General features: G+C 45.6%; 1 protein-coding gene across 1 annotated transcript in view; it reads left to right on the top strand.

Annotated features, from left to right (window-relative positions):
- bsk (mitogen-activated protein kinase dJNK) overlaps positions 1 to 4,816 on the top strand; it is a 98,341-nt gene extending 93,525 nt beyond the window's left edge. The window contains exon 12 of the mRNA XM_075700196.1: positions 2,240 to 4,816. Coding sequence (XP_075556311.1) covers positions 2,240 to 2,340 — 101 coding nt within the window. The 3' untranslated portion in view covers positions 2,341 to 4,816. The remainder of the gene's footprint in view (positions 1 to 2,239) is intronic.
- The last annotated feature ends 7,459 nt before the right edge of the window (positions 4,817 to 12,275 follow it).

Below are 12,275 nucleotides of genomic sequence, written 5' to 3' on the forward strand. Positions count from 1 at the left end.
TGGCCGCAGGATCCTTCTAGGGGTGTTGGATCGTTTTCGTGTTTGATGGTATTTAGGATGGGCATTTGCATAACCAACTTGCAGGCACTGGACAGTCCGCGATCTGTTCAAGTTGCGTGAGTGTCAGTGACAAATGCATTGACCTCCTATTCGGCACCGACTTGGCATAGTCGTTCGCTGGGTTCAGTGACAATAAGTAGGTGCCAGTGTGTCCCATTATTTACCATTTGAAAATAAACATGCTTCGATTCCGTAGCCACCGTAGCCCTGCCCCGAAGTTTATTCATGGGCCACCATCTTGGATTTTTACTGCTTTGACTGGACGAGCGTCCATATCAAGATTTACCCAATTTTCAGTGAAAGTGGGATGGGTGCTTCCATGATATTTTATGGTAGTAGTTAACACGCAACTAGCCTCGAACCACGTAAAGCTTAAGGTCAGATCATGCGCTTGTTTGCTAGCGTGCACTCACTCCTGGCCGCTCCTTGTTTGACGTCTTGGCAGACTTCGCTTCATATTGAGCTATTAATAGCTCTTCAATATGTGCAAGTCAGATGTGGCTACTATCTGTCGGTCAAGCTGTTGCAGGACAAAGCCGGTCCGCACCACGTAGCACGGCTAGACTGGAGCATATGAGTGCGAGCAGGCACTCGAGCCCCTTCGGGCACAAAACAAATGCTGCGCATACGCACTGCAGTTGCATGGAGCTGCGGCCTGCTACATAGCATAGATACCGTAGCTGCTGCGGGGTGCCGTGACGAGTGCACTGACTGAGCACACTGTGGGTCGCTGAGGAAACATAGTTTGCCACGTCATAGGTGCGAAAATTGGAAATAGTGCCATCTACGTGAACGTCCAAAATCAAATTTGAACTGTGCACCAAGGTGATGTGCAGTAGGTGGAGCGTTGTGGGCATGTGCTGATTCACTGTAGCCGGCACATTGCAAGTCATGTGGAAGCACTCCCAACAGGATGTTTGATTGCCAATCACTCCGCTTCTGTTGAACGCATTGAAGTACTTTTTGCAGCAAAGTATTTCTGAAATAGTGTATTTTAACTTCAAATGCATTCCTCGACTTCGATAAAAAGTGGATCAGGGCCGCTTTAAACCTTACCACCCAATAATCAATTGTTGTCTTGTTGCTGGTTGATTTAGTTATTGAGTACTGGAGTAATAATAGTTAAACTCTCAGCAGTGAAAGGTCCTTTCAGTGAGTCTGATGCCTCTGTCACAGGGTCATACACTTTCACATCGATTCCAGCAATTTAAATATCATTTGCTGTCCAGTGAAGTTCACTGTTGGATCTGAGCTACTCGCAATTTGAGGGGGGTTGGGGGGGGGAGGAGGGGCTTTACCTGTGAATGCCAGTGGAAGCAATGGTCATACTCTGTGCTAGTGCAAAATATAGAACACATTGCAAGTCATTCCTTGCCATGCTGGGTGCTGGCAGACTTGCTTCAGATGAGGTGGTGATCTGCACTCGCGCCTTGTTGTATACAGGCTTGGACTGACCTGAATGCCCATTTTTTGCCCAGCCTGTAGGCTTGGCTTGAGCCATCTGAGCCTCCTTAACTTGAATTTAGGAAGGGCCCGGGCTGAAGCACCCTTGTCCAAGCAAGGCCTGGTCATGTACTAAATCCAACATTAGGGCAAGTACAAAGATTTCTAGCAAGGTTACTTGCATGGAGAGAACCATGAAATTGGTTAGAGGAATATCCCGTCATAAGCTCCTTTGTGCTTCAATGAAATTCCAGGGTTACAGTCAAGCTTGATTATAAAGAAATTAGTTGTAACTAACTAATGGATATGACAATGTAACCATAATTCCACTTGAAATTCTCATACAAAAAATGTGCACCTAAAATCTAGAAGCAGTACAAGCACAGATAAAGCAGAATGGTTAGCTCTGCTGCTGTGTATGGAACTGGTTTTCTCACTGGCTTTGCGTGCAGTGTACAGAGGAGCCGTTGGGGCTCTGTTTGGTGTGGCCATTTGTTGCTTTTTAAAATTTTTCTGCTTTATTTTTATGTACTGCTTCAGCATTCAAAAGTTGCCTCACTTGGCTTCATTTCAAAGTGTATGGGTAAAAGAGGTGCTAGAAACATATAACTTTTCCTGTGGTAGAAAAAGAATTAATCTTCGTTCCTTTCTTTTTACCATGTTGCATATCTGTAAAGCAGTGCAGTTGGTGCATTGTTTTGTTGCCAGTGGCTAATGCACTGTGTTACATGTGCAGATGGTGCAATAGAGGTGATAGATGGAGACCAGTCTGTGGACCAGTCATCCAATGGAGGGGCTTCAGCAAACAGCTACCATCGACGGCGTTACCAGTCCTAGCTGCATGGGAAGAGCTGTGACAGCTGAGGGGAAACGCACCCAGAAAGCCTCTGGAGGAAGAACTCGTGCACCACCTGTTCTCTTGCTGTCCATCTCTGCAGTTTTCTTCTCCATAACCACAAGCTCAACATTGCTTGCCTTGATTTTCACGACATGGGGCCATGGAGTGATCTTGAGGCCCCAGATGGTGGGCATGCTTGCTGTTGGGCAGATGGTCTTATTTAATAAGTTTTGCCTTACTACAACTTCTTTTCTCCCAGTGAGGTCAAATGAATGGATTATATGACAATTGTCTTTAGGGATTTGCCCAGTAGTAAATGTTGGAATTCCATATGCTGATTGCAGTGTGCAGTATAATGTGCTGCAAGGGCTATGGCAGTGTCCCCGAGAAGAAGATAGTTGGAGAAAAATTCTCCCATGTCAGTTCTGTGTGTGCAGGCCATGGTCTTCCTGAAGTTCTTTGCAGCCGTGTTATGCAAAGTGGGGTTGCATTACTTCTGCCCTATAAATGCAGCTCCTGGCATTGGCTTTTTGTTGGCTTTCTTAAAACAGTTAACATTGGTGGGAAAGCACACATTAGTGAAAGCGAACAGGCGCCAGTGAAAACTGTAAAGTTCTACAAGGCTTCTTATTGCTGAGAGACACCTGTTGCGTTGAAGCCTATGTAAATTTTTATTTTTTATTATTTGTGACATCTGAAGCTGCAGCACTGTGCGAGTTTTATGCCATTTTAGTTCTCTTGCTTTTACGCATGTGGACAGGCTTGTGGGAGAGTGCATCTAGTTGTGTGTTTAGGCAGTTGTCTTTATTGAATGTTTTCTTTTTTTCTGAAGGCGGCAGATGTATCTAAAATATGATGAAGAAAAAGAAAGTGCATGATAGAAAAGAGTAGAATTGTGCTAATTGTGCAAGGTAAATTATTGTCCTTGTTATCTCTTCATAACTCAAGAGATCTGTTGCGAAGAGAGTTATCAAGAATGGACAGGCTTAGTGGTGGGCTTTTATTCAGGCCAACAGCTGAATGAATTTTTCAGGCATTTAATTTTGGCCTCTCTATGACAACTTTTAGCCAACTAGCATCACTGAAAGTATGGGGAAAGCAGTGAGGATGAAAAGTCTGCCCTTAGCAGTGAATAGAGCTTGTGGAGCTGTATGCTCATTGTATGGAGCTGAAATTTGCATGCCTTTAGCTTTTTTGGCAGATTTTGTGATAATTGAAGTGGACTTCTTTGAGGTTTTACAAGTGGCTGTGGCAGAAGGAGCAAGATATGGTGCAGGCCATTGAGGCTGCTTGTTCAGTCTGAGTGCAGAGGTCAGGCCCGAGGCACATGGAACCTAGTCATGCTGCATGCAAGACATCCTATTACAGGAATTGTCTTTTTTTTTTTTTTAATAGGATCTGCAATTGCATATGTGTGCACCATCTGTCTCCGATTGTTAGTTGGCCCTACTGACTCTGTTCTTATACTGTCGTTTGTCTGTATTCTGTTCATTTCAACTTCTCATGTACAAGGGGTTCATTTCTTGTGCTTTTATCATCCTTGTTGTTATACACAAGACTGCTCCGAAGTGTTTGTGGCAGTGCAAAGGCATTTGTTATGAGTGTGCAAAACTTTTGTGATGTGTGATTTTGGAGGAGGGATTTTTTTTTTTTTTACATTGTTTGGTTAGCCATTCAGGATTGTCTGTAATTGCTGCAGAGCACTGAACACATAATTGTGGAAGTGGGCTGTGTTGTGATTGAGGATTGCAATTTCGGTAAGGCACCAGCACAGTAGCCAAGCCTTGGGCTTGTATCCATTGCTAAACATGGGCCTGACCCCCCAGGAACCTTTTGCGTGGGTGGGCAGACAATTTGGCTCAGCTGCTGCTTGTCAGTTAAAAGGGAAATGTGTGAATGTGTATGTTTGTTTCATGTGTAGTTGAGTGACAGAGCAAGGTCGATAGCTGTTGAACCAGGTCACTGACAGGTTTGCCAACTAGCTGCAGGGTCTGGGGCACACCCCACAGGTGATGCAGTCTTTCTGTTCTTCCTGCTCGTCTGATCGGGTAGGATTAGCCGCCATGTCTGTACATATATATACGCAATAGTCTTACTTCCTCTAGAGTCCCACTAATACGCTCTGTACTGATGGACAAGCCCCTTTTTTAGGTTTTTGAAGGACAGGTGGTGAAAAGTGTTTTTGCCTTTTTGAGACGACGTTGTATAAAGAACAGAAAAAAAACACATTGTACATTTTGATTTTTACTGTGACGCCCATTGGGGAGAGAGTTCTTTTGTGTGTGCATGTGTGTGCATGTGTTTCCTCTGGGGAGATATTTCCCTTGCGTTGGCCTTCACTGGAGCAGCCTTCGCAAGCTGCTCTTGCACCATAGGCGTCGTGTTATTGTTTTCCTCGTTTTTGCGCATTTTATGTTGGTTTTTACTTTTGTTCAACAAAAACCAAGGGAAAATAAATTAGAAAAATTCACTGAACTATGCGTGCTCATGTACATTACTTATTTGTAATTGGAAGGAACAGTGGGAATGTGCATAAACACATTCACTGCTTTATGGGTTGCGTCGGGCATGGCTGCTGCGCAGTAGCAAATGCCGGCCTATAACCGTGGGCAGCTTTCTGACTATGCAGCCAAAGCTGCATAACCCAATTGTTTGTGTAAGTGCTGTATGTATTATTCTTGCTTTCAACATAATACAAAGTCGTGTTTCATTTTATCACTTTTAAGGTTTGTGGAACCACTGCGTATAAGTGGCCACATAAAGATATAGAAAAACCTGTGCATTCAAAGACGAAAGCCCAAGGTGGGCCGTGTTAAACTGAAATTGAACCGAAAACCGGAGCTGAAACATTTCCAGCGGAACGGTAACCAAACCGATCCGATATTTTTCCACCAACTTGGAAACCAATTTGAACCAAAACGTTTTGAAAGGACTGTTCCGAACTGGTTTGACCGGAGCTTCAGCACTGAGTGGTCGTTGCTGAAATTTGAGCGCAGACATCTTTTGCATCTATATTCGGCGCTGTGTCTTGCTTCTTGCCTTGGAAACAGTCGTGTGGCTTGCCACAGTAATCTCACTGGCTCACTCAATTGTACGCATGGTTGCCTCAGCTGTACACTGCGCATGGTTGGCATGCACTGATCTAGACAGAGCATCATCGATGCTTTGTTGTGGTCAGCATATAATTGTGCTACTTGTGCTCAGGATATTTGTGTTCAGGCACAGTAGTGCACTGGTTACGCTTTGATTTTCCTGTTGCAGTTTGTGCTATAGTTCCAGTACCTGTATGCTGCAGCTTCTGCAGTGCAATCACACTTTGGGCTTAGTGGAAATTCTCCATGGCAAAGCAGATATTGACAACTTAATAAAGAGGGAATGCAGACTTTGTTTTGCCGGGCAAGCTGGCACTAGTGTTTCAGTGACCACTCTCTAATTATTACAAGTATGGGATTTGAGACACAATATTGCATTTTGCAGGACAAGATTAGCAACAAGGGCAGACAAGAAAACTCCGTTGGATTCTTTAGCAGCCTAGCTAAGATTCAGTAATTACATGTTTGTTAACAGTGGGCCGCCAATGGCACTTAGTTTTAGCTAATGGCAAGCTCATAATTTGGTTTGTAAGTTGTTCGAAAGCCATTACTTAAAGGGCCAATCATGAGGCCACTCACCACCAGCAAATTTCGGTTACATGCTGGAAGTTACACGCCCTCTAGGGAGTGTTCTACCGCAAGAATTTTTCAAATTGGTTCATTAAGCCGAGATATAAATATTTCAGTGCCGCGAACCCATGATTACTTGCCCCCGTCTAGCCGCCGCAAGCGAAATTCCTGCGTTTTCCCATACCGCAGCTGGCGGGTCGCGTGATGCATACGTCACGGGCCACCTCCCCCCCTCTTTTTTTTTTTTAATGGGAAACATTTCTATGCCTACCCAACGAGAAAACCCGACCGTCTGACCCTAACGTAGTTAAGACTATCGCTTTCAAGATAGGGTCCGCAGCAGCGTGCGAATTCACCTTTGTGCTACTTCTCGCTTCAGCTCGAACTAAGCGCCGAGAACACAGCTTACACGAAGCTATAAGCACTCGGCGCGCTGTGTCCCCCATCGTAGAACGCTTTCAAGATGTGGCTCGCGAACAAGCGGCGAGAACACAGGCCCGTGCGGCCGTGCCATACGCAGCCGCCGCAGGCGTACGTTCGTTAATGGTTCGAGGCGGATGGATAAAGCGCCAAAGAGCGATAACGGCTTAAATCGGAGCGTCATCAGCGCACCTGGTGCCGCCACCTGCAGTAGGTTGCTACGCCTCATCAATTCACCTTACGCCACCGTATGCAGCAGTCTGTGTCGCCGCAGCGTTGCCGTTTATACTAGTCGGATCAGGTCTCGTAACATTAATAATGACACCGGGCTGCGTGGAGATGAGCAAGTGGCACTGTGCTTACGCATTCTTGGACAACTCCCGGCCAGAGGAGTTGCTGCGTTAATTCTTTTTCTCTTTTGCTGCGCGGCGCACTTCCGCAGATGGTGTCGCGCACGAGCTGTTGTGTTTGTCTCGTTTTGCTCGCTGTGCACGACAACACCTGACTGGCGGTATAAGTCGGTGCTACATAAACACTGATGCAAACGCAAGTAGTTCACAAAGCGTGATCGCGCTCTGGAACACTAGAAAATTACAGTTTCGCTCTCTGCGCGTGCAATTGCACGACATGGGAACAAGCAGACGAAACGTAGGTACCTATCTCTTGCTACGGTACGAAGTAAAACAAAAACACGCAGACATTCAGTTTGTAGGTTTTATTATTTCCCTAAACTTCATCTAGTGGAGCAACGGATCAAATTACTCCTGTTGCCTTGAATATTTCTCAAAGTCACGTGTCACTGTGAGTGACGCCACATCACGGCGAACTGCGTAGCGCCAGTGGCCCCACTTTATATAAGATTGACGTCGACTGCGGCTGGGAGCGCGGTGCCCGCGAGAGGGGTGCAGGGCGTTTGGTTTGAAATAGCGTGTAGTTAGACATTTCAGCTGTTTTTGCGGCGCGTAGTGTAATACTTTACAGACACGATCATTGGCGCGCATTGTATGCACCGCGCTTGTCAGTTCTAAATAGCCAGACCTGGTGAGGAGTCCTTTACCAGGTGTTTTGAAAACTGCAAATATTTTTTTCCATGCTAAATATATTTTATTCATATATTTATATATTTTAAAACGGGATATATCCTCCGTTTTGGGTCTAAATAAGAGAACTTGCACGATAAAATACAAGCACGCAGAATTAATTCTGAATGATAATAGTCAGTCGTAAGCTATAAGTCGTTTTAGGCCATTTTGAAGCAAAGTTATAACCTGTCAAACTTAATCATAAGAAATGCCCACCTTGATACTTGAAAAGTATCATGGTTGGAAAAGTATAAAGGTGGGCATTTTTTATGATGAAGTTTGCTTCAAAATGTCATAAAACAATGAATTATAGCTTACGACACAACACTCAGAATCGATTCCGTGTGCTGTACTTTACTGTGCAAGTTGCTGTTAAAAACCTCGTGTCCTTTGCTTGCGACCATGAACTTTGCGGTCTAAGTTATGGCAGTCCCACGTTTCTGCGCAGCCGGACCTACAGTAGTTGTTTAGACTTAACTTTTGTTTCGCGATGCCTCACTCGCGGCGTCCATTGGTTCGCAGATACAGAAACCCACGGAAGCGACCACATTCGTACCTACGTGAAGATAAAAGGCCTAACCAAATCCGTTCCATCAAATTTTAAACAATAGATTGGCCCGTGTTTAAATCACTTCTGGAAGACGCATGCCACGATAGCTTTTCGTGCACATTAGAATTTCAGATCGCCAAGGCTATGCAGGATGCTATGCGTACATTTCGGCCATTGGAGAAATACACAGATTTTGATGCGGAAATACAGAGCCTCCGTGCAATCCGCCGGCGAGCGGAGCGACGGTACAGACCATGGCACAGACGGACTAAATCGGTCCATAACTTTATAGAGGCCAGACACATTCAAAAGAAAATTCAGCGTCGCCTTGCTGTACTGCAAAATCAACGCTGGAAATCCTTTTGTGAGTCTCTAGATCCGCGTAAATCTCTGTCCGCTGTCTGAAGAACAATCCGCGGACTTCGAACATCTCCTCAACAGTGCCGTCCATTTAAACCTCTAGCCCTCTATCAAGGACGCCGAGAAGTCGACGTAGCCGAAGATTACTGCGCAAGGATCACGGGTCCGGCGTTCACGTATTCACCTTGCGCACCTATTCCTATTGTCCCCCCTTGCTCCCGAGATACTCGTATGGATGCTCCTTTCTCCATCGAAGAATTGGAGGCCGCACTTGCTGGGTGCAGGCGATCTTCGTCACCAGAACCCGATGGCATCACATGTTCTGCGCTTGCAAACCTCAGTCAAGATTAATCAGAAGACTAGCGCAAATAACAGGGACACAGACAGAGGAGGCAACAGGACGAGCGACGAGCGCTCGTCCTGTCGCCTCCTCTGTCTGTGTCCCTGTTATTTGCGCTAGTCTTTTGATTAATGATGTCACACCAACTAGCCCAGCTTTCTGCCTTGATCGGTCAAGAGGCCAGAGATGCACTTATCGGACTATACAACGCATCATGGCGTGACGGCCTGGTTGCTACCACGTGGAAATCCAGTCGCCTTGTTCCGCTCCTCAAGTCTGGCAAATCCCCATTGGAATTGTCATCTTACCGTCCAATAGCACTGGCCAGCTGTGTCGGCAAGGTAATGGAGAGAATGATCCTTACACGGTTAGAATGGTACTTGGAATTTTACAACGGCTATCCAGAGGTAATGGCTGGTTTTCGATGCGGACGCTCGTCAATAGATGGCGTTATCGACCTTGTAACATACGTACAACACCAGAAACATCTGAAATGAATCACTGTGGCTATTTCCTTGATCTTAAAGGTGCGTACGACAATGTAGACCATCATGCAATTCGGGACGCCTTAGAAGCTGTAGGGATTGGTGGACACACCTTTCGCTGGATACGCAACTATTTGAATGGAAGGTCTTTCTTTATTTTGACTGAAGACGGACCAACGCCATCTAGCTATATACCAGTCGTGGTGTACCGCAAGGCGGAGTACCCAGCCCTACTCTTTTCAACCTGGTGCTTGTTGGTCTCGCTGATTCGTTACCGCAAACCGTTGAGCTCTCCGTATATGCGGACGACATTTGCATATGGGCCTCAGGCGTGACACGTGTACAAGTCCGCGTACGACTTTAGAAAGCCTCAACGGCTATGTCAACATACCTAGGAAGGCAAGGCCTGGAGCTTTCAACTGAGAAATGTGCACTCATTGCTTTTACTCGCAAAGCGATGGCCCCATATGCTTTGCGAATTAATGACCAAACTATACAATATAGACGAAAGCATCGATTTCTTGGCGTCATCTTTGATAGAGACTTCTCTTGGAGCCCTCACATCTCGTACATGACAAGGCGTTTGGCCGCCATTCGGGACCTTCTTGCGTTTCTCTGCGGGAAGTCCTGGGGCGCAACAGTACCATCAATGTTGCAACTATATAAAGCACTCTTTTTGGGCTTCCTGCGGTACCAGCTTACCTGTACTAGAAAATACTTGCACTACAAATACCCGCAAACTCCAGAGTGTGCAAGCACAAGCACTCAGAACTTGTCTCTGTCTCCCAAAAACTACATCATCGATCGCGACAGTGGCCATTGCCAGAGACGCTCCTTTGACAGTCTACATTGATACAGATGTCCTGAGAGCACACATCCGTCCCCTGACTGGGATTCCCTCCCACCATGTTGCTTGCTTGCCAGCACAAAGGCCACACTCAACTTTTGCCAAAATTATTGTAAGACATCAGTCCCACTTGTCATCACAATTTACGCCTACTACACGATTATCAGACCCGTTGTGGGGTCTGCACCGGCCGCAAGTGCAGTTGACAGTTACAGGCATCAGATACAAAGCTGGAGCGCCGTTGCAAGCTTTGAAGCAAGCAACTTTGGAACACATTCACAACGTGCACAGATTGCGGCAACATGTCTACACAGATGGTTCGGTAAAACTCAACAGCTCTGCTGCTGCAGTCATCATCCCGGCAAAATCTGAAGAAATAAAATTAAACATTTGTTAATTACAATTAAAAACGCTTTGTTGACCTTTTTACGTGGCAGTGGCCTATTAGAAAGACTATAATGATCCCATTCCGTCCCTTTTAATGTTTTTTTTTTCACACTTCTATTTTTGTCAGCGCTCTTCTTTCCATCTTTATTTCCCCTTTCCCTTCCCCTAGTGCAGGGTAGCAAACCGGAGGTTTTAACTCTGGTTAACCTCCCTGCCTTTCTCAAATTTGCATCTATCTCTCTCCCCCAACCGACCGCCTGTGCCATAGTACCGAGGTCGTGCACGTCTCCCGAATGGAACACTTTACGCGGCGTTCCCCATCCTTTTAAACTGCGGCCAGGATGGCCGTACTGATACGCGGGGAAAATAAGTGTGGCCATTTATTATGCGCTTCTTCCTCACGCGTATGGTATCATTGTTATAATCATCATCATCATAAGTTTGGGTTTCACCGTTGGTGTGTGTTTCATGATCACCGTGGGCTGCGCTGGGTGTTCGCCGTGCCTTCGGGCTTAATAACGTCGTTAAATGTCACGTCATACTACGAAATTTCATCTTGATACCCTTAGTACACAAACGGCAAACGTCTTAGTCCTCCAAAAAGCATTGAGAACTTTAGTTTGCACAAATCTGATAATTTTCTACCGCACTCCCAGTGCACCTGCAACTTTGTAATTTCTCCTGCGTAAGTTTCTCCTAAAATACACTTTGTGCAGGGGAACTTTTCCGGTTGATGCCTTAAGGACACGAGTTCACAAACGGCAAATGGTTTAGTTCTTTGTAAAGCATTGAGAAGAGCCCCAGTTTGCATAAATTTAAAATTTTCTAAGATGCCCCAATTATCTTGAGGGTAATTTTTTTATATATACATCTAAAATTTGAAATCTCTCTAATATATTGGTCCTAAAACGCTTTTCGAGCAGGTAAGCCTTGACTGATTTTCTTCAGTCTTGAGGGAAACAGTTCAGAGAAAGCAGTTGACGCGGTGCATTTGATTAGGAAATGCAGTGCCACAGAAGACATTCAGAGAAGGCGTCTTCCTCAAGGTCTCATCTCACCTGCTTATCCAGTTAGGACGGGGATTCATGGTACCGATTTCATTCATTGCTCTCTGATATCATGGAGTCTGGCACGGATGTCAGTATTTCAACCTGAAGTAAATGCTATCGTTCATACCACCACAACCCGAAACACAATTTATTCCAAAAAGGTTTCATATTGACATGCAGGATAATTCTGAAACGACGCACTCTTTGAAACCCCACAGTATCACAAAGCGCGATTAAATGAACGTTGGTAATTTTTTACGGCACACCTACACTTACCGCACGCACTTTTAATTTAGCCCGCACATCACCTCTTGACATGCCCAACATTTCCTCTAAATACCTTTATTAAAATCTCGTCCACAACTTGTGGAGATGTTCTTGAGCGAAAGTTTTCCGCCACATCCATTAGTGTCGACAAGTTGGAGAGGAGAGGGGGGGGGGGGGCTCTTGGGAGTGACGTCATGGCCACGACGTGCCAGCTTGGCCAGCTTCGCCTCGCTCGGCTGCCGCGATCGCTCGCTCGCTTAGTGCACGTATGCGTGAGAGCCATGGAAACCGCGCGACTCGTAAGAATTTAAACTTTAGATATTGGTAGCCATGTACAGTTGAAGGGATCTGTTGTTCTTCCAATGCAAGGTGCAGTGTATGTCGATAAATTTTGTTGGATATGAATGCCCGGAAATGGGGCATCGTTATAAAACTGGTGCGATATTTTGCTGAAAACGCGAAGATCCTCTTTAATAGGAGCTTCC

The sequence above is a fragment of the Dermacentor variabilis genome, chromosome 1 (assembly GCF_050947875.1).
Source record: "Dermacentor variabilis isolate Ectoservices chromosome 1, ASM5094787v1, whole genome shotgun sequence".
Lineage (NCBI taxonomy): Eukaryota > Metazoa > Arthropoda > Arachnida > Ixodida > Ixodidae > Dermacentor > Dermacentor variabilis.